Source organism: Amblyomma mixtum, chromosome 2 (assembly GCF_055824585.1).
Source record: "Amblyomma mixtum isolate Tamu chromosome 2, ASM5582458v1, whole genome shotgun sequence".
Taxonomy (NCBI): domain Eukaryota; kingdom Metazoa; phylum Arthropoda; class Arachnida; order Ixodida; family Ixodidae; genus Amblyomma; species Amblyomma mixtum.
The window spans coordinates 236,799,165-236,826,781 of record NC_143013.1 but is presented as its reverse complement, the minus strand read 5'-3'; the positions used below and the strand labels follow the sequence as shown (position 1 = coordinate 236,826,781).

Below are 27,617 nucleotides of genomic sequence, written 5' to 3'. Positions count from 1 at the left end.
ATTTTGATTTGATTTACTTCTACAAACAAAAAGCTTCAAGGTTGTGGTAAAAAAACAAGAGGAAAAAGCTGTAAAGAAGGCATCCTAACTGGCTCTAAGTTCTGTTTACTATGGCAGTAGCAGGGCAGGGAAGAAAATTGTTAAGCAAAAACTAAAAGGACAATGGACCAAAGGCAGATTCATATAACAATTTTAAAATATGCATAAATGCATGAAAAAGAAGGTAAAAAGGGAAGGAAAAAAGCACAAGTACAACCCAACATAGTCATGAGCGCAAAAACACTTCTACAGATTTCTTGTTGAACAAGGTAGTACATCAATATTACACCTGGAAAGACCGTTCAATAAACTGGGCAGCCGGTGGCATAATATTTAGTGACCGTAATTAGTACGTAGATAATTAGCACATAATCTGGTTATTGTTTATAAGCCAAACACAGCGACTTGTGCTTGCAGAAGGCGTTTTTGTGCACTTCACAAAAAATGTAGAAAATGCGTGGAGTGAAATATGCGAGCAATAAATAGTGGCAATTACAGATTACACAAAGGAGTTTAAACCTTTTGGGAAACCACCGACCAGCCTCCCCGTCTACCCTCTGCCATTAGTCTCAATGGGAAAGCATACTTTCTTACCTGAAGGATCGGCCGCCTTGTGAAACACTGTGTATACTCCGCTTGCTTTCAGGCCGACTTTCAGTACTTCCCCGCAATGGCCCCAGGGGGCTGCAGTGCTCTCCAGTCGAATCTGAATTTCTCATATTCCGCAAAATCAGATCCCTTGCGCAACCCCCACCGGCCATCGAACTCAGTATTCGCGGAGTCCCCATTCCTCGAGAACCCAAAATTAAAATCTTGGGCCTAATTCTACAAGAATACGGCTTCAATGGTGACGTAATTCAGAAGCTTCAGGGAACCTCACAGTAAATTATGCGACTCATTCACCGCATTAGTAACCGCCACTCGGGCTTGAGGGAAAGCAATACTCTCCGTTTAGTTCAAGCCTTTGTGATCAGCCGCATAGCTTACGTATGCCCTTGCCTACTTATCAAGTCAGCTGAAAAAGAGAAAGTGGACGCCATAATCACAAAATGCGTCAAACAGGCAGTTGAGCTACCCTTGCACATAGCGGCTGAGAAAGTGTTAGGACTCGGTCTTCATAACACCCTAAGTGAGATTATTGAAGCGGTAGCCGTCTCGCAGTACGAACGACTATCGGCCACACCAACTGGCAGACACATTCTGGAACGACAAGGCGGACCAACAACTGACCTTCCCAAACATATACGCCAGCTTCTGATCATTCCTCCACTACCTCGGAACATGCACCCAGATTTTCACGCTGACAGTCGTGCAGAGGGAGCCAAATCATTAGGCAAACGCTTTCTATATGATACGCTTCTCTATATGATACCTCTGTGTTATATGTAGATGCAGCAGATTCTTCGGCTGATAAGATGGTAGCTGTGGTCACCACAGAACGTGGAACACTCATAACTAGGGGCTCTATAAGCACTCAGCACACACATGTTGGAGAAGAAACAGCCATTGCTCTAGCCATTGCGGGATCCTCGGCAGAAACCATTGTCAGCGACTCAAAATTGGCGATACGTAACTACACGTTTGAAAGAATCTCCCCACAAGCAGTATGGATTCTGCGAAATTATCAACCCACGCGGCGCATTCGCCTAATCTGGACGCCTGCTCATGTCTCCCTTGCTGGTAATGAGACGGCTCATAATCTAGCTCGAGAACTGTCCCGCCGAGCTGGGTCGTGCAGCTCACCCGCCCTAAACTCCAGCAAGGACAGGTTGTCTTCTTACAGAGAAGTCCTGCAGAACTACAGGCTTGCAAGACTCAGATTCCCCACAGCAGATAAAGCGCTCTCCAAGCAACAGGCCAAAGCCTGGCGTAAACATCAAACTAACACCTATACAAATCCCCAATTGTGTAGCTTCTATTCGGAAGGAGTCTACTCAGACAAATGCAAAAATTGTGATATGAAAGCCGATCTAAATCATATGATCTGGAACTGCCCGCAGCCCCTACCCGCGAGTCACTTCATTACCGACTCTGCTCATTGGGAGGCTCTATTACTCAGCCCCGACCAGGGGACACAGTTCAAGCTCCTCCAGCTGGCTGAAGACGCCGCCGCTGCCCAAGGGATAGAGGCCGCCGTTTAAGGGGGGGGGGGGGGCGACTTCGGGTCGCTTCTCTATATTTGCTGGTAACAAAGTTTCACTACCACCACCACCACCACCGCGGAAGTATGAGGTCTGAAAAAAGTAAAAAAAAAACACGAATGAGGCGCACTGAAGGACGAACTTACAGATTAACGTCTGGAGGCACCCGTTACGGCTATACAAAACAAGAGAGCTCCTGAAAGTCGTGGAAACGCAAAATTTCAGAACAAAGCGAGCAATATTGCAAATCCTAGAGTCTCGATTCATTGTTTATCCCTGTCTGGGAAACACACTGCGTTCGGGCTACCAGCTCAGATGCCTATATGTGACGCGCCATAGGCCGTAACTAGCGATACCTTTAAATAATTAGCAAAGCCTTAAAGGATTTTGATGTTTGTGTAGTTTAGCATAGTTTTTTGAAAGTCTTCATTTTAATAATACTGCATTAAGCTGCCGTCGGGTGTGGTGATGGGGCATCAATTAAGCTTACAGTTGTAATTATGACGACTGTTTGTAATGCGCAAGACGAGGCTTAATATCAGAGCAGCGCAAAAATGATTGGTTACTATCAGGTGTGCTTTCACTGACAGAGAAAGAAACTGAAATCAATGGAGAGCAATTGCAACTTTTCATTATCAGGACCACTGCTGGCGACAGTACTTCAGAAATTCACAACCAGACCACAGATTTGCCAAAATAGTTCGTAATAGTTATGAAATGAGGTGTACTGTCTTTCGCCATGGTCTGCAGGTACTGTTTTTCTTCTGTTCGTTTTCTGGCCTCACGCTTTTGTGGAATTTTTACAAGAAAAATTATTTACTCCATATACTAAACTAACAGCTTACGGTAATGATGATAAGACTCTCAAAAAGTATAGGCAACAACTACTTCAAAGTGCGAAAATAAAACGAAGTGGCGCTGGCAACAATCTCGCAAAGCGTTTATTGAATAAGGGTTAAACAGAAAGCATTGCACGATGAACGGTTTACGTACTGAAGCTACATTCTGAAAAATGAGGTGCGCCGTAATGAAGGGTTGGGGACAATTTCGCCCACCTACGGTTTTAACGGGCTATGACCTCGCACACAATATGGGCCTCTATTGTTTTTCTCCTTCATTAAAGTTGCTGTGAAGCTGCCGGAATTAATTGTGCGAATTAATTCTGAGCGGCCGAACGTGGTAGCCCATGAACCAACGCGGCGGATAGGTGTACTAAGTACGGAATCTGAAATAAGAGTAGAGGAACACATATCAGCCACACAGATAGCACAAGAAGGCTGGCAAGGTGCCGTGAAATACTACCATGTATGCTTTTATCAGTCCATTCAGTTGGGCTAGTATAGAAGGGTACGAATTCTTCAGTAGGGTAATAACATACGTAAGAATTTTTAAGAAAAACGGTAGTAAAAAGATAGGAAGTGCAGCAGTTACAAACTCTGACTGTGTTTTACTACTTTTTTACTATTTAGTACCCTCTTCAAGGTAGTTAGTAAACCTAACCAATCCCTACCTTTACACTACCTATGGTTGCTTGCAGTACCTGGTCAGTAACCGTTCCTTTAATCCAAAAAGAGAGTGATAGAATATAATTTACAGACAGTTGTGTGGATAAAAAGGTTTTGTAATTAAACATTTCTGCACGGTGTGCGGTTGGGTAGTCTAATCTGTGTCTGCAAACACAACTTGATAATTACAGCTGGTATCTAGCTGAACAGGTATGAGCCACCAGCCGGTAAATGAAGGTCAGATTTATGGAGTGAATAAGACTGAGAAAGATTTACCTGTGCATCCTCAGTGCACGTGTCATGCTTGAGTGACCCTTTTCGATTTGCTTTTTTTTTTGCATTCTGAACCTGTGTAGGTGCCGTGTAGGGTTATTTGATGACATCATTCCACATAATTTGTACATGTAAAGCGCAATATGTTTACTGGAAAGTGTGATTTACAGCCAACATACTCTGGTAGCTCAGACTAGACACGTCCGGAATTAGTCAAATGAACTTATAACTTTTTTCCACGCTCGTTGCCAATATGATTCGAACTGGCTGAAATACTGATCCTGCCCCCGATTGAACTTGAAGTTTTGGGGTTTAACGATTTAATGCAGTTTGTCTGCTCTGAGCACGCAATGGAAGGCCACATTATTTACAGCGTGTATGCGCAGTTGTGCTGCTTGGATATAGATAAAAGTTAAGTTACCTTGAGTTAAACAAGTCAGGCTTGTTTCTGACATAAGGTGGAAGTAGTGCATTTGTTAAGCAATACGTAGAAGCCTCACCTGTGCAAAACGCTGGCGGTGACCGCCTGCTGTTGTCCAGAAATATCCTAATTGTCAAACCAAATTTCCAGCCCTCTTTTCGATGAAGCGTATTAACGTGCCTGTATCTTTTAAAACCTGTGGAAGCAGCATAACATTTAAGCCTACTTCCTTTCACTTGTTCGTGGATTTTTCTTATGTGCTTGTTTCTTTTGAAAGCTGTATCTTTCAAAGCCTGGTTAATCAGCGTTATATTTGTTAAAGCTAATTTCATATTACTTTTTTCCGAGGTTTTGTAAGGTGCGTATTTTTTTAAAACTAATGTTCTATCACTTTTTCATGGAAGCCTATGCTGTGGCTCCGGGGTTATGGGACGTCGTGGCCGGCCCAATGAAGATGCTTGTTCGACCCCGGTTGCCGTAGTCGCATTCCGATGGAAACGAAATGGCGGAAGTATTTGTACGCAGCGATGTCAGTTCCAGATGGTCAGAATTATTGGGAGCCGTCCACTACGGCATCTCTCACAGTCTGAGTCATTTTGAGAGTTTAAACCCCAGAAGCAGATTCACCTGTGTTTGCACGGAGCACATTTACGGGCATATTTCTTTTAAAAGAAGGTAACTTGAGTATCCTGAATTTCTGCTCCAGAATTCAGCGACCGAATTAGATTGCGCGCCTTTTCCGCGCCGCAGCCCAGGTGTTTGCTATAAAATAGCGGGCTTCTTTAAGTCTACAAACTTGCTTAAGTGCCATATCTTAGGTATTCTATGCTTTGATAATCCGATATCATTCTTTGGAGTCATCGTTTATTTAATATTGACAGGACTTTCCAGCGAAATTAAGAATATTTGACTGTAATCGTTTAGGAAGTGGTAGGTCGAAGTTCCACGCATCAAGATGACAGATAATTGGTAACGCTTAGAGGCGCCATAATTCGACGGTGCTGTAGACGTGAGGAAATACATGCGGTTTTTAAAGGAGGCGAATTTGCAAGATTCCAGGAATAAACCGAAATGTAAGAAATACAGGCACTCACGCAGAGTGAAACTGCTTAGTAATACAAGTAAAACAAGATAGAAGAGAATAGGTGTGCTGCATGTGCACTAAGTAGTCAGAGCCTATGTGCCGTTGTGGTACGTGCAGAACACACAGCCTCACAGGGGGAGCGATTGATAAATATGGTATTACGGCGCACAATGACATATCAAGCGTTTTCTTTTGTTTTTAAACTTTTGGCACACCCGAATATTACGAGATAATTTCTCTTGCCCGTTCACAGGCCTGGATTACCTAGTGGATTTTTGTACTGGGAGTTTCACCTAAGATTTTCTGCAATTTTTAAGGGTAAGTATTTGGAAGGGAGCTTTTCCTGCATACATTTTCAGCTTTGACGCGCATAAGGGTATGGCTTAGACGAGCTGAATAGTTGGGTGGTTAACTAATATTGATAAGTTCACTTTTCAACTATTACTGTTTGTCTCCTTATTTACTGAGAGGCATGTAGCTCACAGTAAGAGAAATCCACACCAGTTTATGGCATTAGGCGGCACAAAAATCAGCAAAGAGGCAGAGTGTAGGAAACAATGCTCCTTGGTGGACAGCATTTAATGTGTAGGACTGGTTCTAGGGTCGGAATCTTCAAAATCAAGCTCAGTTTCACATCGCCAACGTGTTCGTTGCTTCTACACTGAAATAGGTTGCACATAGGTACTGGCTAGCGGTTGGAAACAAGGTATAAATTTGGAAAAAGTGACACTTAAATAAGTAGAACTGTATTGAAGATATAGACATGAATAAATATGTGCAAGAAGGTCCGATTTAAAGCAAGAAGCTTCATGTGGAACTGTGCTGCGCATACGCGAATCTATAGCGCTTTTATAGCTAGCTTTAGAATATTAATATTTGAGAACATGTCCCAGGTAGGGCGTGCTTAGCGAGGTGGAGCCTTCAAGTTGTGCCTTCATCATTTCTCTCCTGATATATTCCCTGCATCACGCTGGACTACAATGATTTAGTACATTCGAGTAGGGCTCAACTCAAGTGCAATAATTCAGTTAATGAGTCAATGACAAATACTAAGATCAAATTACTATTGGTAAACACTTTTTCTAAGAGACCTGTACCAACGTGGGAGCACAATAAAAGCAATGTAAATCTGAATAAAACTGTGATGAAGGGGGGGGGGGGGGGGGGGAGTGGCACCAAGAGATATGCTAGAGTTATGTGATGCCTGATTACACAACTTAGCACAAAATGCAATGCTGTAGCAGAACTGCGCAGAAAATAACACCAGTGGATAGGCTTCATTATCGTTAGGCTTCCTGACACTGAAACGAACCTCGTAAAATGGGTTACTGAAGCATTCATAGATTAAGGATGCGAAATACAGGTATACGGCTTGAGCTGCCGTCAAATGTTCAGAATAACGATCAAGGAACCCTAATGAAGTCACTGAGTTAAGCGTTGGTAGAATGTTATGGACATGAAATATTTGCCTTGGACACTCATAAAATTTTCGCGTCCTTGAATAATCACATAGCAGTAATAATGCGTGCCCATTTTCGTTCACGTGAATTGAAGCAAACTGCTGCTCCATACTGATCTATAAGAGCTTTTCTGCGGGCATTTAGAGACACGAAATGACTTTAAAAAAACTGATACGCTGTCCAGCGCGGGTAGATGAATGTTAAAGATATCCTGCCAGAACCTGCCGGACTCGAATTGCACGAGGTGGCGGCAAGTTCTCACGTGTAGGTGGCGCGGAATATACTGCCGGAATGTAGGCTGCGTATTACATGCGCCCCTTTTTTGGGCGAGGCTCGGGGCAGCATTGTTAAGGTTAAGGTTCGGGTGACTAAATAAACAATATATTCTAGAATTAACAGGTCACAGTTGCTAGCTAGGCTTATTTGGCCTAAAGGAGGAGTCCAAAAGCTGACGTCAGATGTTTCTGTCCAAACTGCGGCACATTTATTCCACATTCTATCAAGTTGTCGGCTATTCAAAGTTCTCAGTAATTTACTCTGTCCCTTTAAAGGACGAAAATCCATACTGTTCTACTTTGCTCTCTTTGTTCAAATACACTGCGATATTTTTGTGCATATCTCACAAGCCGGAAAATCCATACTGTTCTACTTTGCTCTCTTTGTTCAAATACACTGCGATATTTTTGTGCATATCTCACAAGCCGCTCTAATCTTTTTTTACTTTGTGTTGTGTGCACACTTCTGCACCGGCTCAACTGACGGGGACTAAGCTATCGTGCATTGATCGGCGTTTAAGGGGGAAGAGAGATTGCAGTGCCAATACGCAGAAACTAATTCTGTGTTACATTATCGGAAAGAGCTGGCTTGAGAAATATGTTGCAGCTGTGCCATTGATCACGACAAATGACTTTGTATCGTACACGTAAAAGAATGGGGAACGGTAGCAGAGGGTAATGGCCTACGTGTACTAGCACTGCTTCACCCCTTGCAGTCAGCATTAACAGAATATATATTAGGCCCTCTACGTTCTCCCGACATGGCTAACAACGGGTAGGTGTCAGGGCAATCATATTGTGGTATAGCGCCTTCGCTGTGGCGTAAATTAGGGATTCATCAGGCATACGCATTCAATGAGTTTTTTAGAGGCTACTCAAAGGTGTGCTTTCTTTTCATGGCAAATCAGCTGAAACAACTCAATGCGAGCTAACTTGCTTTCATTGATACACAACTGATTGTCTGTAAAGATGTATTGAGGTTTGAGCGAAGTAAGGATAATTTCAGCGGTAGTGCGTTACTTATTTCTGAGAGTGATATCAGCCAACTAGGCTCAGGACGCAGCCACATGCTTAATAAACTCTCAGCATGGACCACTGTAAACCAAATCCAGATTAACCCTATTAAATACAAAGCCGTTATCTTCTGTGCTAAGAATAAAGTTGTTCACCCGCTACATTCCATCATTTTTCAATACCGCCACATAGAAATAGTTGAGGAAAATAAGGTTGTTGGTGTATTGTTTACTTCCCGCCGTAAGTGGGGCGCTCATATATCCCGTATTTTCAAAAAAAAAAACTCTGCTGTCACTGTTGTAATCTCACGACGCTGCACATTCCGGTTCTGCACATTCCGAAGCTGCACGGGCGGTTGAGACTAAGCAGTTTGCCGGGACACGGTGGCTGCAGCTAGCGAAAGACAGGGTTAATGGCAGAGACATGAGAGAAGCCTTTGCCCTGCAGCCTGACTGCAGGTCAAAGGCTGCAGTAGTCAGGCTGCTGCTGCTGGTGATAATGATGACGATGTACACAATTTGTAGTTCGCACAAACCGAGAGATGCAAGCCTATCTGCAACATCCGGATAGTTGGCGCGCGTATTTACTCTACAACCAGTGGAAAAGAATTGGCATGTAGTGCTCGAAGTGGTACTGAAATTAGACTTCTGATTGTCTGGACCTATCTTTTTTTTTCACAGTGCAGTAATAATCTGATCCTTCCAGTCATTACACCACAACTATTGCTCAAATGTTTTATTTTCATCTCTAATTATCACCTTCATCTGGAGCCCAACATCAGCAACGTATTTCGTGTAGAGTGGTTTGCATTCTTCTGCGACAACATAAATTCAGCAGAAACCGTGTGTTAAGCGGGGGGCAGTTAATGTCGCGTGGAATTGACATTGGTGTCCTGCAACAGCTACAACGGTAGGGCGGAATATCAGTTCTATCTGCAGAAAGAACACCGCAAAATGAACAAAAACCTTATTTTTATAATGCGTACGCGCATTTAATGAATTTAAAGTAAATAAGATCAATAATGAAATTACTGCTTACAAAGTTAGTAATTGCCCGCTGACCATTCAGTATTGAATAAAGTTTCATCATGATAATTTGGTTTTAATTTGCTGCTGTTCATTACCTAGTATCACTTTTCAAAGTCTACTGAGAAATGAATGACGTTTTTAACACGTTGCTTCTCTGCCCTGTCTAGATCGGGTTCTCGTAGAGTGACTCGCTGTTTAGGTCGCGTGCAAAAGTAGTATATATTAATATGCTATACAGTGCTGTACAATACTATAGTATAAATTACTCTGCTGTACTGCGCACTGTGCTACCATTTTTGGCACCTTTAGACTTCAGACTTTTAGTTGCCTACCTAACTTTATTATTGCAGATATATCAGGGCCCTTTTAGGGCGCTGAAGCTTTAACATATTTGTCGGTCAGTGCTGACAATGACAGTTCTTTTCGCCCGGTGATTGACATCTCTGACAAGAAGAGTGCAAATGTACGTCAAGCAGGAACTTCTGGGATCTTCTTATGTCGTAAGCGTGCTGCAATCCCAGCTTTGAGCACTAATAGAAACATAAAGAACTATTGTTCTAATATAGAATATTGGGGCGTGAAAAAACCCGTGATGAATGCGGCCAGGTTATCGGCCAGCGGCGCGACATATAATGCGTCAAAAAAATCGAGCAAGCCACGTACAATTAGATTACGCAGTGCTCACAGCAGGGTGCTGGGGTTCAACTCGCATCCTTGTTACTTTTTTGTTTCATCTGGGACGTTCGTGATTGGCCAAGCCGAGAAACGTTTTTCCATTTAAGCCGTGTTTTGGGTCGATGCTGTCGACAGCTGCTGCCATAAATCAAGGGCGTCGAAGGCATAATAGGTTCAACTAGCGACCGTCAAAGTTAACAGAATTCTGATTCGACGGACCATCCATAACCAGGGCTTGTGGAATGTGGTTTCTACGTAGCGGCAGATGCTTACGCAGGTATTTATTTGCCCTTGTACTTTCAGCAGCTGCAGTGAACTGCGCGATAGAGATGATCCGAAAAACTTACACTTGATGCTTGCAAAGCGACCAAACAGTGCGGCTGAGTTCTTAGCACCCGATTTCTTGGCATTTTACGGCGCTTCTCACTGCCGTATTCCTCACGGTTTCAAGAAGTTGTAAGATGCCAGATTCTGCATTATCTGAGTGTATTATAGTCCTTAATATATGCGTTTCAGTTGAAGGACAAACATTTTTATTGAACAGATTTATTCGTTGCCAGTGGGACAGGTGGCCAAGAGACGGCGAGGTAATATTAATGAGCAAAGCCTTTCATCATTTCATCCTACTTTCTAACAACATAACATTAATGTGACGCACAAATCTATGACCGTTAATAAGATATCCTCTGAGGTAAAAAAAATAATTTTTTAGCGTTAAGACTCCAACAATACTAATGCATCTGCAACATGTGCCATGGGAACAGATTCAAGCAATCGGGGAAATGATCGAACTCGTCATTCATTAAGGCACTGAAGTTGTAGATATCAAGGTCTAGAGAGATTTTGGCGGCAGGTTTTTGTGTACCGCGCGTAATTGAGATAATTGACCGATTGCTGTTGCTTCTAGTAATGCATTAAAGTGGCGAGGTCAGTGATTGCCAAACTATATAGTTTATTCTGATGAAATCTGGGGGACTTCGGGAGCTTTCGGGGGAGAGATCTTGCCAAGGTATTCTAAACATGCCCATGTTTGCAACAGGAAGTTGTTAATAAACGCAAATTTTTCGCATGTAGTAAGATTGGAACATGACAACCAATGTATCCGCGGATCGCTCCTCAGACGCTTGTTGTGTCTTGCTGCGCAATTGTCAGAGACGTGTCCTATTATTCTTATAACTACTATTATAACTACTCGTTGGGAGCTCACAAGAAACTTTAAAGCAGAATTTTTCTACAGATGGCAAGTTTGGACTACTCTCAATAACATGCTCAAGCAGTAACTCACAATATTTCTGAGTTCATTCACAACTACTGTAAAACTCTTACACTATTCTTTTATGGACGCCAAAATACTCGGTACAAACGTACGAAAAGCTTTAAATGCGAGATTTTGCTGTCGACTGGAAGGATACACCATTCTTATCAATTATCAATATGTTCGTAAGTTTATAACATTAGGCAGAGACTCTTCAGAGAGGTTACGTTTGGGAATGCGACAGCACTGCTATCCCTGGGTGCACTGAACCCCGCCCACAAGCACACACGCGAGTATGGCACCGCTCGGAATGCTGTACGAATGCTGCGCCCGTGTCGTGCCTTCTCGTTCTGTGTCTTCGTTTTTTGCGCAATTTTCAGTATGCTGTACGACGAACGATTGCATCGCAATTATAATACGAAAATTGCTTTTTTGTGGAAAGGAAAGGGGGCAGTAACTGTCTCACATCTGTATGGATACCTCAAGTGCCCCTTAAGGCCAGAGGTAGTCTTGGAAGACATAAACTTGAAGGTGCATATGACGTCGGTTCGAATCCTTGTCACAAGCTAGCTTCTAACCTAACAAGCATACGTAAACTATATGCGACGAGAAGTCATATGACGCCACCCGGAGCGCTGTGCGACAAACGGTTGCGTCGTAATTGTGTTACGAATCTTGTCAGAGAAACTGGCGCCACAATGAGGCCGGCTAGGGGAGAGTAAATGTGGACGAAAGACATGTATCTGATTTTCTGAAATGCCGGTGCTTAGCTTGCTGTGTGCATCTTACGGCCGCTTGGTGACATCGCCCTTTTTTGCTTTCCATAGCGGAGATTTTCAGCAGCATCCGCGTGTGCACATACACACACTGCCGGCTTTTCTCGCAATCGGACTAGTACTGCTTTCACATATTATTTCAAAGCTTCCTCACAATTCAAAGTGATGTCCAAGAAATGTAGACTTGCACTTGGACTGAAATCGGGGAAGAGGAACAGTCTTCCCTGTATTCGAATGTAGTCAAGTCAAGAAGCATTGAGTGAAAATTCTCTCCATACTATTCCATGACATGAGCAGTGGAAGAAAGAAAGGCCCGCTCCTGGTTCACCGTGGTACAACACGAGCCAGCCGCCCGATGTTCGCCGCATACGGGCTGTGTTGATTGTAGCGTTTCCTTGATTGTAGCGTTGCGTTTGCCCAGATTTGTGCAATGCGGCAGGCTGCTTGGCATCACCATCGGAGTGCTAAGCTGCAAGGCTATAATTCGACTGTCTGGTGCACCATTCAGCTTTTTGACGTGGTTGATATCTTTTGACACTCCTTGCTCACAGATGTACACTTGCTGGAGTATTGAAACCCAGCTGTCCCTGACTGAATTTTAGTATCCTGTATTCCTCTGCGAAATTAGGGGTATTCTCTTGGTTGTTAGCCTTTGCAATGCCTTGATCATTTTAAGTGAGTGATAGTCGATTGGTTCTTTTGCACTTCAGTCTCCTATATACTAACAACGCGGGTAGAACAATTTTGCTAGGGGGTCTTTAAGGTGCATCAGATGAGCAAATGAATGAGCAATGAAGATATACTTCGCACTCAATTATAATTCCAAACTATTCGAACCTCTGTTGACTCGCTTCATATCCCCATTTCTTGAAGTGCCGTTGTTTAAGCAGGGAAAGAAAGGTGGTCTTTCTACCGGTAGCACACATGAACGAAATTACCTTTTAGGAATAGAGCTTACGTGTTAGCGTTACCTTGCCTCAGTTATGTAGATGATTGGTTTATTGTTTTGGTTTATTGGGGTTTAACGTCCCAAAGCAACTCAGGCCATGAGGGACGCCGCAGTGAAGGGTTCCAGAAATTTCAACCACCCGGGGTTCTTTAACGTGCACTCACATCGCACAGTACATGGGCCTCTAGAATTTCGTCTCCATCGAAATTCGGCCCCCGCTACCTTGATCGAACCCGCGTCTTTCGGGTCGTTCATGTAGATGAGATCTGTGGCTGCTTTATGAAGGGACTTCTTTTCGTCTACTTTTCTCGTGCTTACTAGATATCCCCGAAGCATGTTCAACATGCCTCGCTGTATCTTGCTGCTGATGGTGTTTGCCTTGGCTACTACTGCTGCGGACCAGTCAGGTATTGCGGTGTTGCAGCAGCTCCTACACAAGTGCAAAAGTAAGTCTTCCTTATACTTTACGGTGCACGTGCTTCTCCAATACTGAAAAGCTGCTCTGGTTTCATTAATAATGTTACGAAAGGAAGCGTACTGAATCTCATAGAGAAAAAGTGTAGAAAAACGAGAGAAGCCGCCGCCTCTTGACTTGTCTTCTTGAATTTTACACGAAATGCATTAAATTTATTCTTCGCATTGCGCAATTTTTCTTTTACTGCCCTTCTTTAGACCTACAGCAATCATGTAGTTCTGTAGCCTGTGGGCTGTACATGGTGTAGGCAGGAACTGCTACCTTGTTTGCGGCGAGTATGTTACGAGCACAAAATTGCGACTCTCAAAAAACTTCCAGTAGAAGAGAGATATGCAAATCCTTCGGCACACCGTATACAGCAACAAACTGTAGTCTGCTTTTTTATGTGTATCTGCAGGATGTTGCGCACCTTATTAACGAAAAAATATTGGGAGTGGCTTAGGTAAGCTATGCCAGGATACACGTAGCGAGAGCAACCTTGGCGTCTCCGCTTGGCAAGACATTCTTCGCTTTGCTCAGGCGTGTCCGCCGCTGCTGCCGTTCTCCGGTTGCCGCGCATACGCACTGACGCGCGGCGCCGGCGGGAGTAGTCGGGCCGGCGCGGCTTCTTGCGCGACGGCGGTGGCGAACTCTGACGTCATGCGCCGCGCACCTGCTGCTCCTCTCTGGTTTCGCGCAAGCGCACTATCGGCCTTCCAGGCTGTCGGCGAAACGCTCGACTGGGTAGCGTAGTGTAGCTCTCGCAACAAAATAAAAACTTTCTGCATCCGCCCATTGTAAGGAGCCGCGATCCACTAAACTTTTCATCTGCTTGTCTGCAGGATATTGTAATTTTTGTTAACATTCCTTATGTTACTTTCTAGGCATTCATCGCAATTCATTGACTCAGTACACATAGTGAGTTTATTTCTCTCATTTGAGCGGCGTCTGCACCCTTATATTCGCGCAGTTATTTCCCAAAACCTATCCGCGACAAAGGGTATCATGTTTGTTCTTTTAAAATGCGGCTCAAATCCTTGTTTTTATTAGAAAGCCTGTTTTTTCTTTTTATCTGCTCATGTGACTCAACCTGCGTTGCGCCCATGGCCATGTTTGACTGCGTGTGACAATGTGATCGCATGCTGGCCATTTGTTTACCTCATGACTACAAGTACTAATTTTCAGCAATCTCTCTGAGGGGCTAACGTGGTCACGAGACGGCACCACGCTACACGTCTTTTGGAAAAGCGAGCAGAAGAGGTACCCGGGGGGGGGGGGGGGAGGGGGGGGAGGCGTTACAACTTATGCGGGAAGCGCGGAGGGGCATGGCTTCGGCGTTTGTTGAAATTCAGAGAAACACAAGCGGACCGAGACCGAAGAACTGGCCCTGTAATTGCGCATAATTGGCATAATTAGGTCGTTAACCGACTTTTAAATAAAGATAGTCAGAGTCCGCGTAGATAGACATCTTGTGTGCACCGTGATAGTCAGGCAGAACGACCTCGGGTATGTTCTCCTTTGCTTCATGGTACAATGTAATGGACGAGACGATGGCGTAGGATCCGCATGACCAACTCCTGATGGAATTTCTCTCTGGCATTTCTGGATAACTCCATTTCTTCATAAATTTATAAAGAAATGCTGGTTGCTACTCTTATTCGGTGTGTGCAATATTGAAGGGGGACAATAACAACAGTTCAAATCCGCCATCGAGAGCGTGTGGGTGACCCTTTAGGAAGTGTAATACCCCTGTCACACGGGCACTGTAAAGGTACTTTGAACTAAAGCTCCATTACGCTACCAAAGGAGCACTACTTCAAGGGAGTTCGCCCGTGCTACACGGTCGCGGAACGACCTTTGAAAAACGATTTTAGCGCCCTCATCGGTGAAAACTGGATTAAAATTGCAGACTTCAGTGCACATGAGAATATAGCAGTGTCACATATTTTCATAAAAAAACTTGTTTTATATCAATATTATGCTCAATCAACGCGAGGCTCAGGGCGCTCGGGGCCGAGCCATGCCGGGCCGGTCTGCCAGCTCTGATGCCAGCCGCCGGCGACTGAAAAACGCGCTAGTATTGTTTGTTGAGGTTCTAGCAAGCCCAGGGATAGATGCATGTCAAAATTGCATCATTTCTGACGATCGTTGGCTAATACCGAGTTGCACGTAACAAGAAAATTTCATCCCACAGCCGCTTCGGTGCTGCTGCTACTTGGTGTGGTTCGCCTGCCGTCTGCTAATCCGTTTCTGAAGGCGTCGTGGAAATCGAACATATCTTTTATTATGGGACGAGTTCGCAGTCAAGCGATGTGAATAGTAGGCCTTTTATTATAGCACAGGCGACTTCCGAAGCGCTGTCAGCTGCGCCTTCGACGCGAAATCAAGTAGGCCTAGCGACGACTACGGCAGCCGGGACCAGCGCACAGTTCGTTGCCCGGCGTTGCCGCAGCCGGTGTCGTTGCCGAAAGATCCTCTTTTGCACCGGTATATTGTCGTTGCTCGAATCTAGGAAGCATCCTCTCTGGTACATGGCTGTTTTGTACTTTCTTGTGCGAACGTGAAGTATTCCGAGCATGCCGGCCGGCCGGCCAGCCTGGATCCCGTCTGCCGGCGTCATAAAAACGAGCTAAAGTGTGTTCTTGACTTAAATAATAAACCCTGGGATGAGAAATGTGAAAAATATGTCATTTTTGAGGATCGCTGACCAATACTGAGCTGCTGCTAAAGGTAACGACTGCGATACAAGCAAACTTCTATCCACAACCACCCCGCAGCTGCCGCTTGCATGACGTTGGGGTCCGGCTCGCCTGGCGCTCGCTCGCTTCGCTGCCGAAGGCGTCGCGGAAATTGGCCATATTATTACTTTATTGTGAGATGGTGCTGTTGACAGTAGAGCGATGTGTGGAGTAGGCCTTTTATTATAGCTCAGGCGACTTCCGAAGCGCCGGCCGCTGCGGTTTCGATCCGAAAGAGGCTATAGGCCTAGCGACGACCACGGCAGCCAGGCAGTAGCAGAGCTCGTCGCCCGGAGCGCCCGCGAGCGGTGCCGTTGCCGAAAGCTCGCAACATAAGCAGGCATGCTTTGTCGCTGCTCGAGCAGACTTTCTGATAACAAGGCAATCTTGTCTTTTCTTGGGATATTTGTACACGATCACAAGCAGCGCTGAGGCACCGCTGCACGGCGGCGAAGTGTGACAGCGGTTGTGGGCGGAGCTTGGGTAGAGCGGCGCAGCGAATGCTCACCGCTCCGTGTGTCCCTGTTTGCAGTGGGATGCCAGTTCGCACGCGACGATCGGTGCAGCGCGTCGGCGAAGTTGTCGCACATGTTATGCTCGGCGATCTCCGTCAAGATGTATCACTAGCTGCTGTCCGCCACTGTCCGTACTTGCTGAAAACAACAAACATGGCCCACATGGCGTCGTAGTTACCGTGGCGCTTGTAAATCCGGGACGAGAGTATGGCGTGGTGAAACCGCCACAAAACAAATAACCTTATATTTTAAAAGACCAATAATTTTACGAAGCAAATTTCAGAAAAGAATATCGATCGTTTCTTATCCCCATTTATTTTTGCTGCTAACTTACTGGGAGAGAGAGTACTCCCTTGCAGCCTCAAAGGACAAACTCGAGCTGCCTTGATTCGAAGTTCCTTTGAACTAGGTGTCCTTAGGCGCGCCCGTGTAGCAGCGCGCGTTCTCCCTTGGAGTAATGGAGCTTTAGCTCAAAGTACCTTTACAGTGCCCGTGTGACAGGGGTATAAAATTGCTGTCACTTGTCTCATCTTTCAGCGGAGTTTAGGCCTCGGCACTGCGCCGACATTTTCCTCGCCGGTCAGACTACTAGCGGAGTGTACACCATATTCCACGAAGCTGCCGGTTCTTCGGGGCAGACAGTGTACTGCGACATGGACACAGACGGTGGAGGCTGGACGGTGAGGCCGGTTATTATTTCAAAACATCATCTCCTGATGCTGATGTGAATATTCTTACACAAGGCTTTGTGAATGAATTAGATGACTGCTGGGTCAGCGCGTAGTTCTTTCGTGCCACAAATCTTGTAGGGAATTGAAACTTGTTGACTCTTAGAATAGCGTGATGATGTTTAAGTATATCCTGCGAGTTTGTACTGTAGATGGTTGTGGTTTCTGGCTAGCTGGATAAGGAGGCTTGCCGCTGGAACCCTTGCTGGTGAACTTAGGCGTCGGAGGTATTTGCAGTGGCAAAAGAGAAAATGTTGAATCCTATCTTGGGCTCATTTTATGCAGACTGCATACATGGGAGGCTGAACGTTCTGCGATGCGGAGCAGCTTATTCAATTGGGTGATTTCACTTTATCCAGGTTAGAAAAGTACGCTAGTTCAGCTTCAATAGAAGCTGAACACATCGTTAAGTAATTGAATTCAAGATACAGGCAATGGCTCATCTTTTTTTTTTATCGGCGCGGTGCTTCCACACGACTGAATGGTTTTCAAATGAAGTGCTTCTTGATTTTCTTGTCACATCGTACACCACGTGCCTATGTGGCAGATGTGTGAAATTTATTGGCTTTTCTCACGCACAAAACCAGTTGGCAGGTGAAGTCATCGCATCTATTCTTTTCGGTGTTTGCTCTAGGTTTTCTGGGAGTTTAGAGGCATCCAAAGTTATATAAGAATGCTGTGCGACTGACTCCAGGCTGTACGAGTATATCGGTATCTGTGATACGAGACGCACCGGTTTGGGTCTCATACTACAAAGCCACCCGTTGGCGCGGAGATTCCGCGCTGTCAAATAACTCGATCTACATAGCACACAGTAGACTGGCTCATGAGAATCAGCTTGGAGAACTCATTCCGAGCACACAATGATGGATCAAGCCATGGCAAAACCGTCAAAGAGCTCCTCAACAAACTCTGTGTGCCAGGTTATGTTGTCTCCATGGTAAGAATCCGGAACACAAATTCATTCTTGGAGTGTAATGTTTAATATGTGCATGCTATGCACTATTTTGGCCTATAGAGCCACCTGCCTGCGTACCAGAAGCCGTAACTCTGCTCATTCGTTTTACATTAATCATCACTCTGAGTTTGGCCTCATGACCAACTAGAAACTGGGTTTCATGCGCAGACCGTCGCTTTTATCGCTCAATGAGGGAGACACTTGAATAAACTTGCATTGCCTTAGTACTCGTGGGTTTGAAGCAGTGTATCGAGGTATACGTTCACGAATTAAATATTTATTGCTCATTCGCCTTAAACTCACGGGCGACCATATATGTCGTGGCAGCAATACAAGCAGAGAAGCAACCCTAACCTGCACAAGCTATATTCGAAACCTGTTTCATTCCCAGTGTGTGTAAAGCTTGCACTTGCTAATGACTCGTCATGTAATGGCGTGGGAGAAGGATTTTGTAATATAAATGGCGGAGCTATTGAGCCCACCCACGCCAGCTCCCGGCAGCAGATGGAACTGAGCTATACTAAGTTCTGCTGTGATGAAGCATGACAACGCATTTGACAGCTATGTCCAATGGAAAGCGCTGAAAGCAATTTTAAAATGTTTTTGCGAATTTTAGGTTGCTGGTTGGAGGTTATAAGTTCATTTACTACTGCCTCAAACCTTATACTCTACCACATTTGCAATTGCAATGCCATTGAGGCGTAGCCCATGTGAGCACGTGCCACATAAACAGCTGCCATTAACTATAATGCATAGTTCAAGCAAATGGTAGAGAGAGGGCAATAAATGGTTTTCTTGCCGGCACAAAGTGAGCAGTGGAGGGGGAAGCTTCAGGGCGCTAGCCAATGTTAAGAGAAGAAGTATTGTCTTCGTCTTTGCGCAGTTCAAAGAAACTTTTTTTTTACAGTCAGAACCTCAGCTTGGCAAAGCAGCAAATGAGTTTATTTATTTATTTATTTATTTACCCTAAGACCGAGAAGAGGGCATGACATAGGGGGGGAATGATTAAAAGAAAGCACACATAACAAATCAACTCATAACAAATGATGGTAAATATTCAGAAGGCAGAGTTTGGGTAACATTTGGTTAAGTGCAGTATAACACATTGAAACCGCAAAATTCAACACGTTCAAACAAGTGAGTAATAATTAGGGTAAAATAAGTAACTAAAAATAAAAGCGCTGAGAGCTCAGTGCGCCCTATTCTGCAGGCAAGCGCTTGGCTTTAGGGCTTCTAAGAAGCGCAACTGGGCCACTGGAAATTGCATTTTGAGTAGCGTCGAAAACTCCCAACAAACTGCTTTGCGAGGTACGTCCTACAGTGCTATAGGTACTTTTTTTAGCCACCGCCTTTTATGCTCGTTCAGGAAATAAAGCTCGGTTGCGCGAAAGTGCTGTAAACAAGTCATTAAGTGTGAATTACCTCGCCAAAACTTTCCTGCGAGATGAACACGCTGTGCATAATACGCAATGTGGGCATTCGCACATGAACATTGCTGCCTGCAAAACTGCTGTTAGCACGTTTGTGAGCAGCGCCTCTTTCGTGCCGAGATGGTGTATACAGCAGCAATGAAAAGCGCTGTAGCAGCGGCGTTTTTCTTTCAGCTTTCAGTGACCCAACTTAATTGTTTATTTGTTCCATGTGCCGCTGCGAGTATGCAACTAATCCGCAACTCCAACGTCGCACTTACTTCTGATAGCGTATGTGAAAAACAAAACGCTGGCAGTGAGGGCGCAAGCTTGCAATATTTGTGGATTTCACACTTCTGCTTTTCAGGTCATCCAGAGGAGGGGACAGTATGGAAACAGCGTGTATTACTTCTACCGGGACTGGGACGAGTACGCACGTGGCTTCGGTTATGCATCTGGAGAATACTGGATTGGTAATATAGCTTTTTACTATCATATTGGCTACCGGGGTACTATATTGGCCGGGGAAAAAGAACCTGACATTGCTGATACTCAACTTCATTGAAAAACTCTCCCGTACAAAAATGCTGGATATGATGGCCCGCGGTACCACTGGAAAAGCTAGAGATTACTAGTTTAAAATCTTTTCTTGCTGTGAACAAATCCACGTTGATGTGAGATTGACGGAACTAGAAACGTGTACTAAAACTAAATAACGAAAGCAATGAAATGAACTCAATTTACCATGAATACTGAACATGAGTTGACGAACAGCGCAGTAAAAGAGGCAAAGTACTCCTCAGAAACCAATCATATAACACGCATTCTGACCTTGTGTGTTCGCAGCTAGAAGTGCTTCTTCCATTTTGTGCACGATAAAACTTATATCGAGGTGTGCTGCATCCTCAGCGTTTACCGGTTCGCTGACTGTGAGTGAGGTTGTCGCCCAGAGGCGGGGAAACAAATCTAAAATATATGGCACAGAGGTTATAAATGGAAATCAATGCTTTTCCAAGTGATCAGGTATGCATGGTTTAAAGTGTAATGGTAACATGAACAAAAACGGCAAAGGATACATAAAAAATGAATCTCTATGCCTGTTTACATTTTCAGGTTGTCGATAATGCGCGCTTTAGCACAGAAAAATTCACCCAATAGAGAAAGTCTCGTTACAGTGGGATCATAAGTAGGGACAGTGCACAGATGTTATTCGCAGAGAGCCTCGTGGAAGTATTTAAATTAAGCGAGACGAATAATTTTGTTGCCTGGCAATTCCCAACATATTTCAACTTGATATCGAGCACATGTAGAAGACACAAAACTTGCGCTAGGAAGAAGTTAAAACATAGCGCTCTTCATAGCACAATTTGTGTCTTCTTCTTAGCGTATAACGTGCTCATGCTTTTAAAAGATTGCACATGTTTCGTTTACCCCCGCGTGAATGTTTTTTTCTTTTGCCGCTGTTAGTGGCAGCCCTCTGTGACGTCAAGGCGCATAGCCAACAAGCAATGTCGCTTGCAGCTGCGCTATCAAGAGCCGGGCTGAATAATTGGAAGTAGGCAAAAGAAGAAAAAGAACTTACAAAACACGGCCTCATTAATCAGTGGACTAGTCGCTCTGTTTATTGTCTTCTTTACTAGTCAATTGAGCCTTGTCAGGGCTTAAAATTTGTCTGTTATTTAAGACAACAGTTTTATTTAAAAATATTCTCTCATGAAACTGTCCAGTTTGAGCAAAGCTGTCACCTTCTGAAAAGGTTCCATAGTAGTTTTGTGGCGCAAGAAGCATTGAAGAATAAAAGTAATACGCGGGATGATCTTGCACAAAAAGTACATTACCGCATGGTTTGTGCTTTTAACACCAGTGCTAGGTAGTACTGATGTTATGCTGAATTTAAACAAGGAGCAGGCTCATTACCCCTTTTTCTCTTCTCAGGTAATAGTGGTGGCTTAGACAAAGCAATTACTTGGCATAAAGGAAGGGATTGTTTATGTGTAGTTACGGATGAGATTTTACGGAGCACTGGTGCACGAGAAATGATTTAATTCGGCATTGCCATGCTACTCACTGAAATAGAACTTCTTTCAACGGAGGGAGGAGGCATACCTGCTCATGTTTTCATTCTTTTCGTTTAACTGGTTTTACTTTTTGGGCACAAATAAAACTACTACCCTGAAACCGTATCCCTAAGGCACATGTGCATGTTTGTACGCGGAGTTCACCTTCTGCTGGTTTATTTTGACGTGACAATAAATTCGTTTTGTTTATTTGTATTATAAGAATAATGATTGTAGCTAAAGCGCCACTAAAAGTCAGACTTCTCTGGACTTCTGAGTGGGCCCACAAATTACGCTGGAATGCACTCAGGCGATTGCCATGCCTTTGCAGTTTTTTTTTGCAGCGCTTGCACTGGTTGTCTTCCTAATAATGCGCATTTCAATGACGTAATCTGAGCTGAATTAATGTTCCTGAAGTTGAGGCGCAATGCCTCATTCAGGCGTGTACTTTATGATGTGTTCTGCACCGCATTCGCTGTATCGTATGTTTTGTTCCGAGAATTAGACTCAATATTCTTTACCATTTCCATGCAGGAAATCATGCACTCCATGCTCTAACGTCTGGCCGAGAGACAATGGCTCTTCGAGTCACGGTTAGCAACAGCTCAACAGACAGCGTAACTGCTAATTACGACGAATTCACTGTTGGCAACGAGGAAAGTCAATTTCAGCTGAAGATAGGCGAATACGACGGACCGGATGGTGAGTCTCTTTGGCGCCGTAGAACAAAATACATGCTTATTTAATCACCGGAAAAAAATATCGTAAACAGATAATTCTAGCAAATTTCCTAACATGCCGCGGACATAACAATACAGTGCTTTTTTTTCTAATATGCTTCCATTAACAGAAAATAAATATCACATGCGCTTGACATTGTCGATTCTCTAAAAGGGTACTGACAGATTGCAGGTATGCACGATGTCTTGACACGTGAACATGGGTACCTGTGATTTGGAGCCACGCCTGCAGAGCACGGCTTCTCCGGATATAGTAAAAGGCTGGTGAAAGCCAGTCCATGCAGGAGCAACCACGCCGAATATCTTTACGCATTATGGCACTCTCTTAATTCCCTTTCAGAAATCTCTGCTTCCTCTTCGCGTTGACTGCCAGTTCAGATATATCGAAGTTCTCTTAGATGATTAATTTTCAGCGCCGTTCTGTTCTGTCACACATACAAAAAAATTCACCCAGTTCGGAAACAATTCAAGGTGGCTCTAGAAATTAATATGACATCAGCTGGCCGGAAAAGTAGTCGTCTATAGGAAAAGATTTTTTAAAAGAGCGGTCGCTAAATTTTTGGCGAGGCGTTGTAATTCTGAGCTTTGTACTGAGGTGAAGCTAGCCGATCAGATCTAGACTTTATCTTCCAACAGTGTCAACATACATCTCATCGATGAGGTTTCTTGGAACTAACTGAGATGAACTTGGGTTACCCGAGGAGCTTCACCGTTATTCTTCCGCACCACAGAGGAAGATTCTGGAAGTTGAAGACAATAGCTAAAGCTAGTGGAGTTTTGATCAAATCATGCTGAGAAACCAGCGCAGCCGAGGTCCGAAACAAAATCCAGACTAGACTTTTTTTGCTCTTTTTATATCTTCAGCTTAGTTTCTAGAGCTGAACTATTTCCAGAGTGCCGTAGTTTTCGAAAAAAATAGATGCTCGCAGTGCACAAATTGCAAACAGAGGTTATGATTTGGACAATTTTTCTCGGATTAGATTTTTGCAATCAAATGTCCGCTATCCTTTCTTTTCTTTTTTGTCATCTCGGTGGCTCAGCCGATTCGGCGGTCGGCTGCTGACTCCTAGGCCGCAAGTTCAGTCACGCCCGCGGTGCCGTACTACGATAGAATCAGAATAGGAAAACGCATGGGTGCTTAGCGGTGTTAGCGCAGGTTAAAGAACACGGTAGTATAAATTTTTCCAGAGTGGGCAGATAACATAAGATTGATAAGAAGATCTTTTACAGGAGGAGCTGCTTTATCCTCATCGCAATGAGACATTATTTCACAGTTCATCACTATCACGCGCCGTGTATATGGCGAGGTGGGGAACAAAATTAATGATTTAGCCACCCTTGCACTTGATAAGAAAATGTTAGATATACCTTGGTAGACACTCAGATATGGTATCGAAATTGGTAGGAATGCCTATTTAAAGCAATAACATGTCTTTCAAGCTTGAGGCCCAAACAATCTGGTATAAGATTTAACATGTTCTGCTGCTCATTTTTTCCCGTTAAGAATCTAACTTCGATTCCAAATTTTTGTCATAACGTTAAAATCTTGCAGATAGCTTCTGTTATCGCTCTCACGACTGATATTTCGTCATTTTTATTTGCGCCAAGTTCATTTCGGTATTTTTCTATATCAATTGGATCACGGTGTCTGTTAAATTATTGGCCCATTTTATTCCCGTATCCTAATTTATTGCGTAGCACAGCGTCTATCATAGGCTTTCGTGGTTACTTAAGCTGTGTAGCTTCAGTTTTAAGAGAGAAAACTCAGAGGAAGCAGGAAATTAATGTGCAGTTAAACTGTCCATGTCGTTTCCGATAGGCTCGTTTAGTACCAATTCTCAATTGAAATTGTTCTTAAGAACGCGAGAACGTTCTTACGAATTAGGCTTCATGTGGGCGGTAATCATCATTTTCGCGGACTATGGTTTGAAAAGTGGCAAAAAATGCAAGCGATTGATACACAACCGCGTATGTTGACGAAACTGACACTCGTCGACCAGTCCAAGGATGTACTTACGTCACTGGCGTATAATTATTATTGCGCGAAACTGTGTTTCATCTCACGTGAGCAAAGTGATAACGTGTCTGCCCCTTAACCGACTTATGCAAGGCACCTTTAGTACAATAATAGCGCCAAGTGAAACAAGGACGGGGTAAGCATCAGTAAAATAGCTAACGTTTCGACGAGATGAATTGTCTCGAGTGCTCTTCACAAAATGTTGCCTACCTGACTGAAGTTTGCCTCCTACCTGCGCGCATTTTCCGTCCCCAGTGTCCAAGCTGTACTTTTTCTGCTTTTGGGCTGTGAGTGGTAACAAAAAATCTTACATGAACAAGAAAACGCTGGAGATCACTGCGGGGACAGGCACTGGGAGAATGCGAAAGCACTGAGGCCTCCACGGCACTCGTCGTCTCTCTTTGATACTCTTTGCCCCTTTTTGCCTCTCTTTACTTCTCTTTTATTCTGTTTGCCTCTCTTCCTTTGTCACTAGGCACGTAAGCTGGCTCTCGGTCAGCAACGTCTGAAAGCCGTTCATGTTAATCAACTAATCATTTAATTTCACTCTGATTACATCCCGTCACCTCCATCCCACTCTTTAGCTTTCAAATTTTGCGCCAACGCTGCTTTTCCGTCCACCCACTATATCCCCGTCCAGCATATTCAACCCTCCAATGGTTTTTGCTTATGATGAACCAATTAATCTATGTCAATCAAACTTTTTGTTGGATTAATTGTCACTCATCGAATACATTTCAATTAATTTCAAACTGTATTTTCACTCCTTTGCTTATCTTCCCACTATTTTGCCGTCCACGGCTGTTTTCCTGTTCACTTAATTTATCGACATCTATGCTATTTTGACGGTTTTCCGATATTTTTGGCTCTAATTAATTAACCAATCAACCTATTGGCATCATATTTTTCCCACTGTCCTCACATTGCTGTCTATCGATTACAAATATTTTTTTGCCGCCATCTCTTCTGAGAACGACACTACTGCGGACACGTTTTGGTGACACGACCTCGCCTGCACAGCCTAGCAATCCTTTCGCAATAAAAAGGGGCTAATGTTCTCTGCGTTATGTTCTCTCATTGTATTCTCTTTCGCAGATTGGGACGCCTTGGCCTTTCAGAACAATCAGAAGTTCACCACCCTGGACAGAGACAATGACAATGACAAAGCAAACTGCGCGCGGGTCTACCGTGGCGCCTGGTGGTACAACGCCTGCCTGCACTCGAATCTTAACGGCATGAACCTAAACGGTCGTGACTATGGCTATGCCCAAGGCATTGTCTGGGCCAACTGGGGCAAGCGTCAGCAGTTTCTGTACTACTCATTTCCAAGTGCTCGTATGATGATTCGACCTGCGAACTTTAGGTCTTAAGAAGGTCATTTTTCCCTTGCGCATTTTGTGGGACTGCGGCACCTTCGTTGTTTCTGCGCGTTATTTGTACCTTAGGGCAAGCAGCCCAGTTTGGCCAACCCTACTTGTTGTTGTTGCTCACCTTAAACTTTAATATAAAAACAATGAACCTGCTTTCCATTTGCTTTTTCTCATAGAGGTACAGTGGTTACTGAGAGGTATCTTGCGCTCAATCCACAACAGTTTAGGTGTATGCCATTTTGTCTGATTGAATACGTTCAGAAATTGTCGCTTTTATAAGTTATCTGGGCAATCGTATCAGAACAGCCCAACGCTGCAGACCGCATTACGTAGTAATTGCTTGTAATCCGCTTGTGCTTCTGTTTTCTTGTTTATAATAAAGGTGTTCAATCTATTAGGAGTACATGGTTCCTTACCCCATTACATGAGAACAGAATGCATGTATCTGACCCAATGAATGCTGAATACAGGAGTGCAAGTGTTCCCTGCAAGCACACCGGGTATTGGAGCCATACAAGTGTAGCTGTATAGTCCATATCTACAAAGATTTAGTGCGAAAGCACTGCTTCGCTAGCAATCCTGAAAAGGCCGATGTTTCAAGCCTGTCCGATACCTGCAGAGATAAAATATATATGGCCGAGGTTAGTTTTCCAACCCGTGGCGGGGCGGACAGATCGACTTTGCTGGCCACTGAGCAAGAGCGCTATGCCATCGCCGCAACCGATGACGCCTTGTGATAAACTGCCACACTCGTTGTTGTTGTTGTCCTCTGTTGGAGTGGCAAACTCTGGCGCTGTGTATTGCACATCATCGTCTACGTCAACTACCATCTGCACGCAAGTCACGAAAGGAAAGGAAATGCGCATAACTGGTTCCCCTGGTCAGCGGAGAGAGTGAGAGAAAAATGGTTTTATTGACCATGGGATTTGGGACAGGTAGGGCCCTGGGTCCCCGCGTGACCTCACTGCACCCCACGTTCATGAGTTCATGGAGTCGCGCATTGAGCTACGTGGGTGTTGTGACTAAGATGTGCGCTTCTTGTGTCTGCGTTGACGTTTTGACAGAAACGCGAAACTGTAGCAATAGGCCGCCGGCGTTCATTGGTTTCATTGGCGTTGGCGTAGACAACATTGAAGATTCCGCTTATTTTGAGGCAAGGAAAGGTGCGTAATTGGCTCCCTGGGTCAGCTGACACCTCACTCGTGCTTTCAGGTACGTGGCGATGGTGTCCACCTGAAAAAAACTGCTTTAGCACAATTTTCCTGCTTAGCAATGCTAAACAACTCGATATTTTGTTCACAAGTAAGCAAGTTTCGTAAGAATTTTTTCTACACTGAATGGGCTAGTAAAGTGATCTTGGTGGAACTTTCATCGCTGAATGTATCTATAGGCCCACCATGGTGGCTAACTGGCTGTGACGTTTGGCTAATGAACTGAAGGTCCCGAGTTCTTATGTACTGACAGACTCCCAAAATTCGTACAGAAGTATAAAGAACGGACTAATTCATCAGTCAAGTATCACACTCTTAGCTAAACATCCTCCTAAACAAGCCACATTCAAATGGTTTCCAGGGCACACGGAACACAAGGCAGGAACACGAGTAAGAATGTGGGTACTGCCTATTTCCTTCGACGAATCCTGGCCAAGAACCGCACAGCAGCATGCAGCACACTCGCACGCTCTTAAATAGCCAACCGCGAAACTTCTAGAAGCGGGCGGCGTCTTTGAGGGACGG

The 27,617-nt window shown here is 44.3% G+C and overlaps 2 protein-coding genes across 2 annotated transcripts in view; one reads left to right on the top strand and one right to left on the bottom strand.

The window, feature by feature from the left end:
• LOC149363034 (techylectin-5A-like) overlaps positions 1-27,617 on the bottom strand; it is a 61,621-nt gene that overhangs the window by 32,632 nt on the left and 1,372 nt on the right. The gene's annotated exons all lie outside the window — the stretch shown is intronic.
• LOC149363035 (techylectin-5A-like) lies at positions 17,241-25,881 on the top strand. The gene is made up of 4 exons (XM_089567490.1): positions 17,241-17,282; positions 20,065-20,170; positions 22,289-22,456; positions 25,607-25,881. The coding sequence occupies exons 1-4, from the start codon at positions 17,256-17,258 to the stop codon at positions 25,879-25,881; spliced, it is 576 nt and encodes a 191-aa protein (XP_089423616.1). The 5' UTR covers positions 17,241-17,255.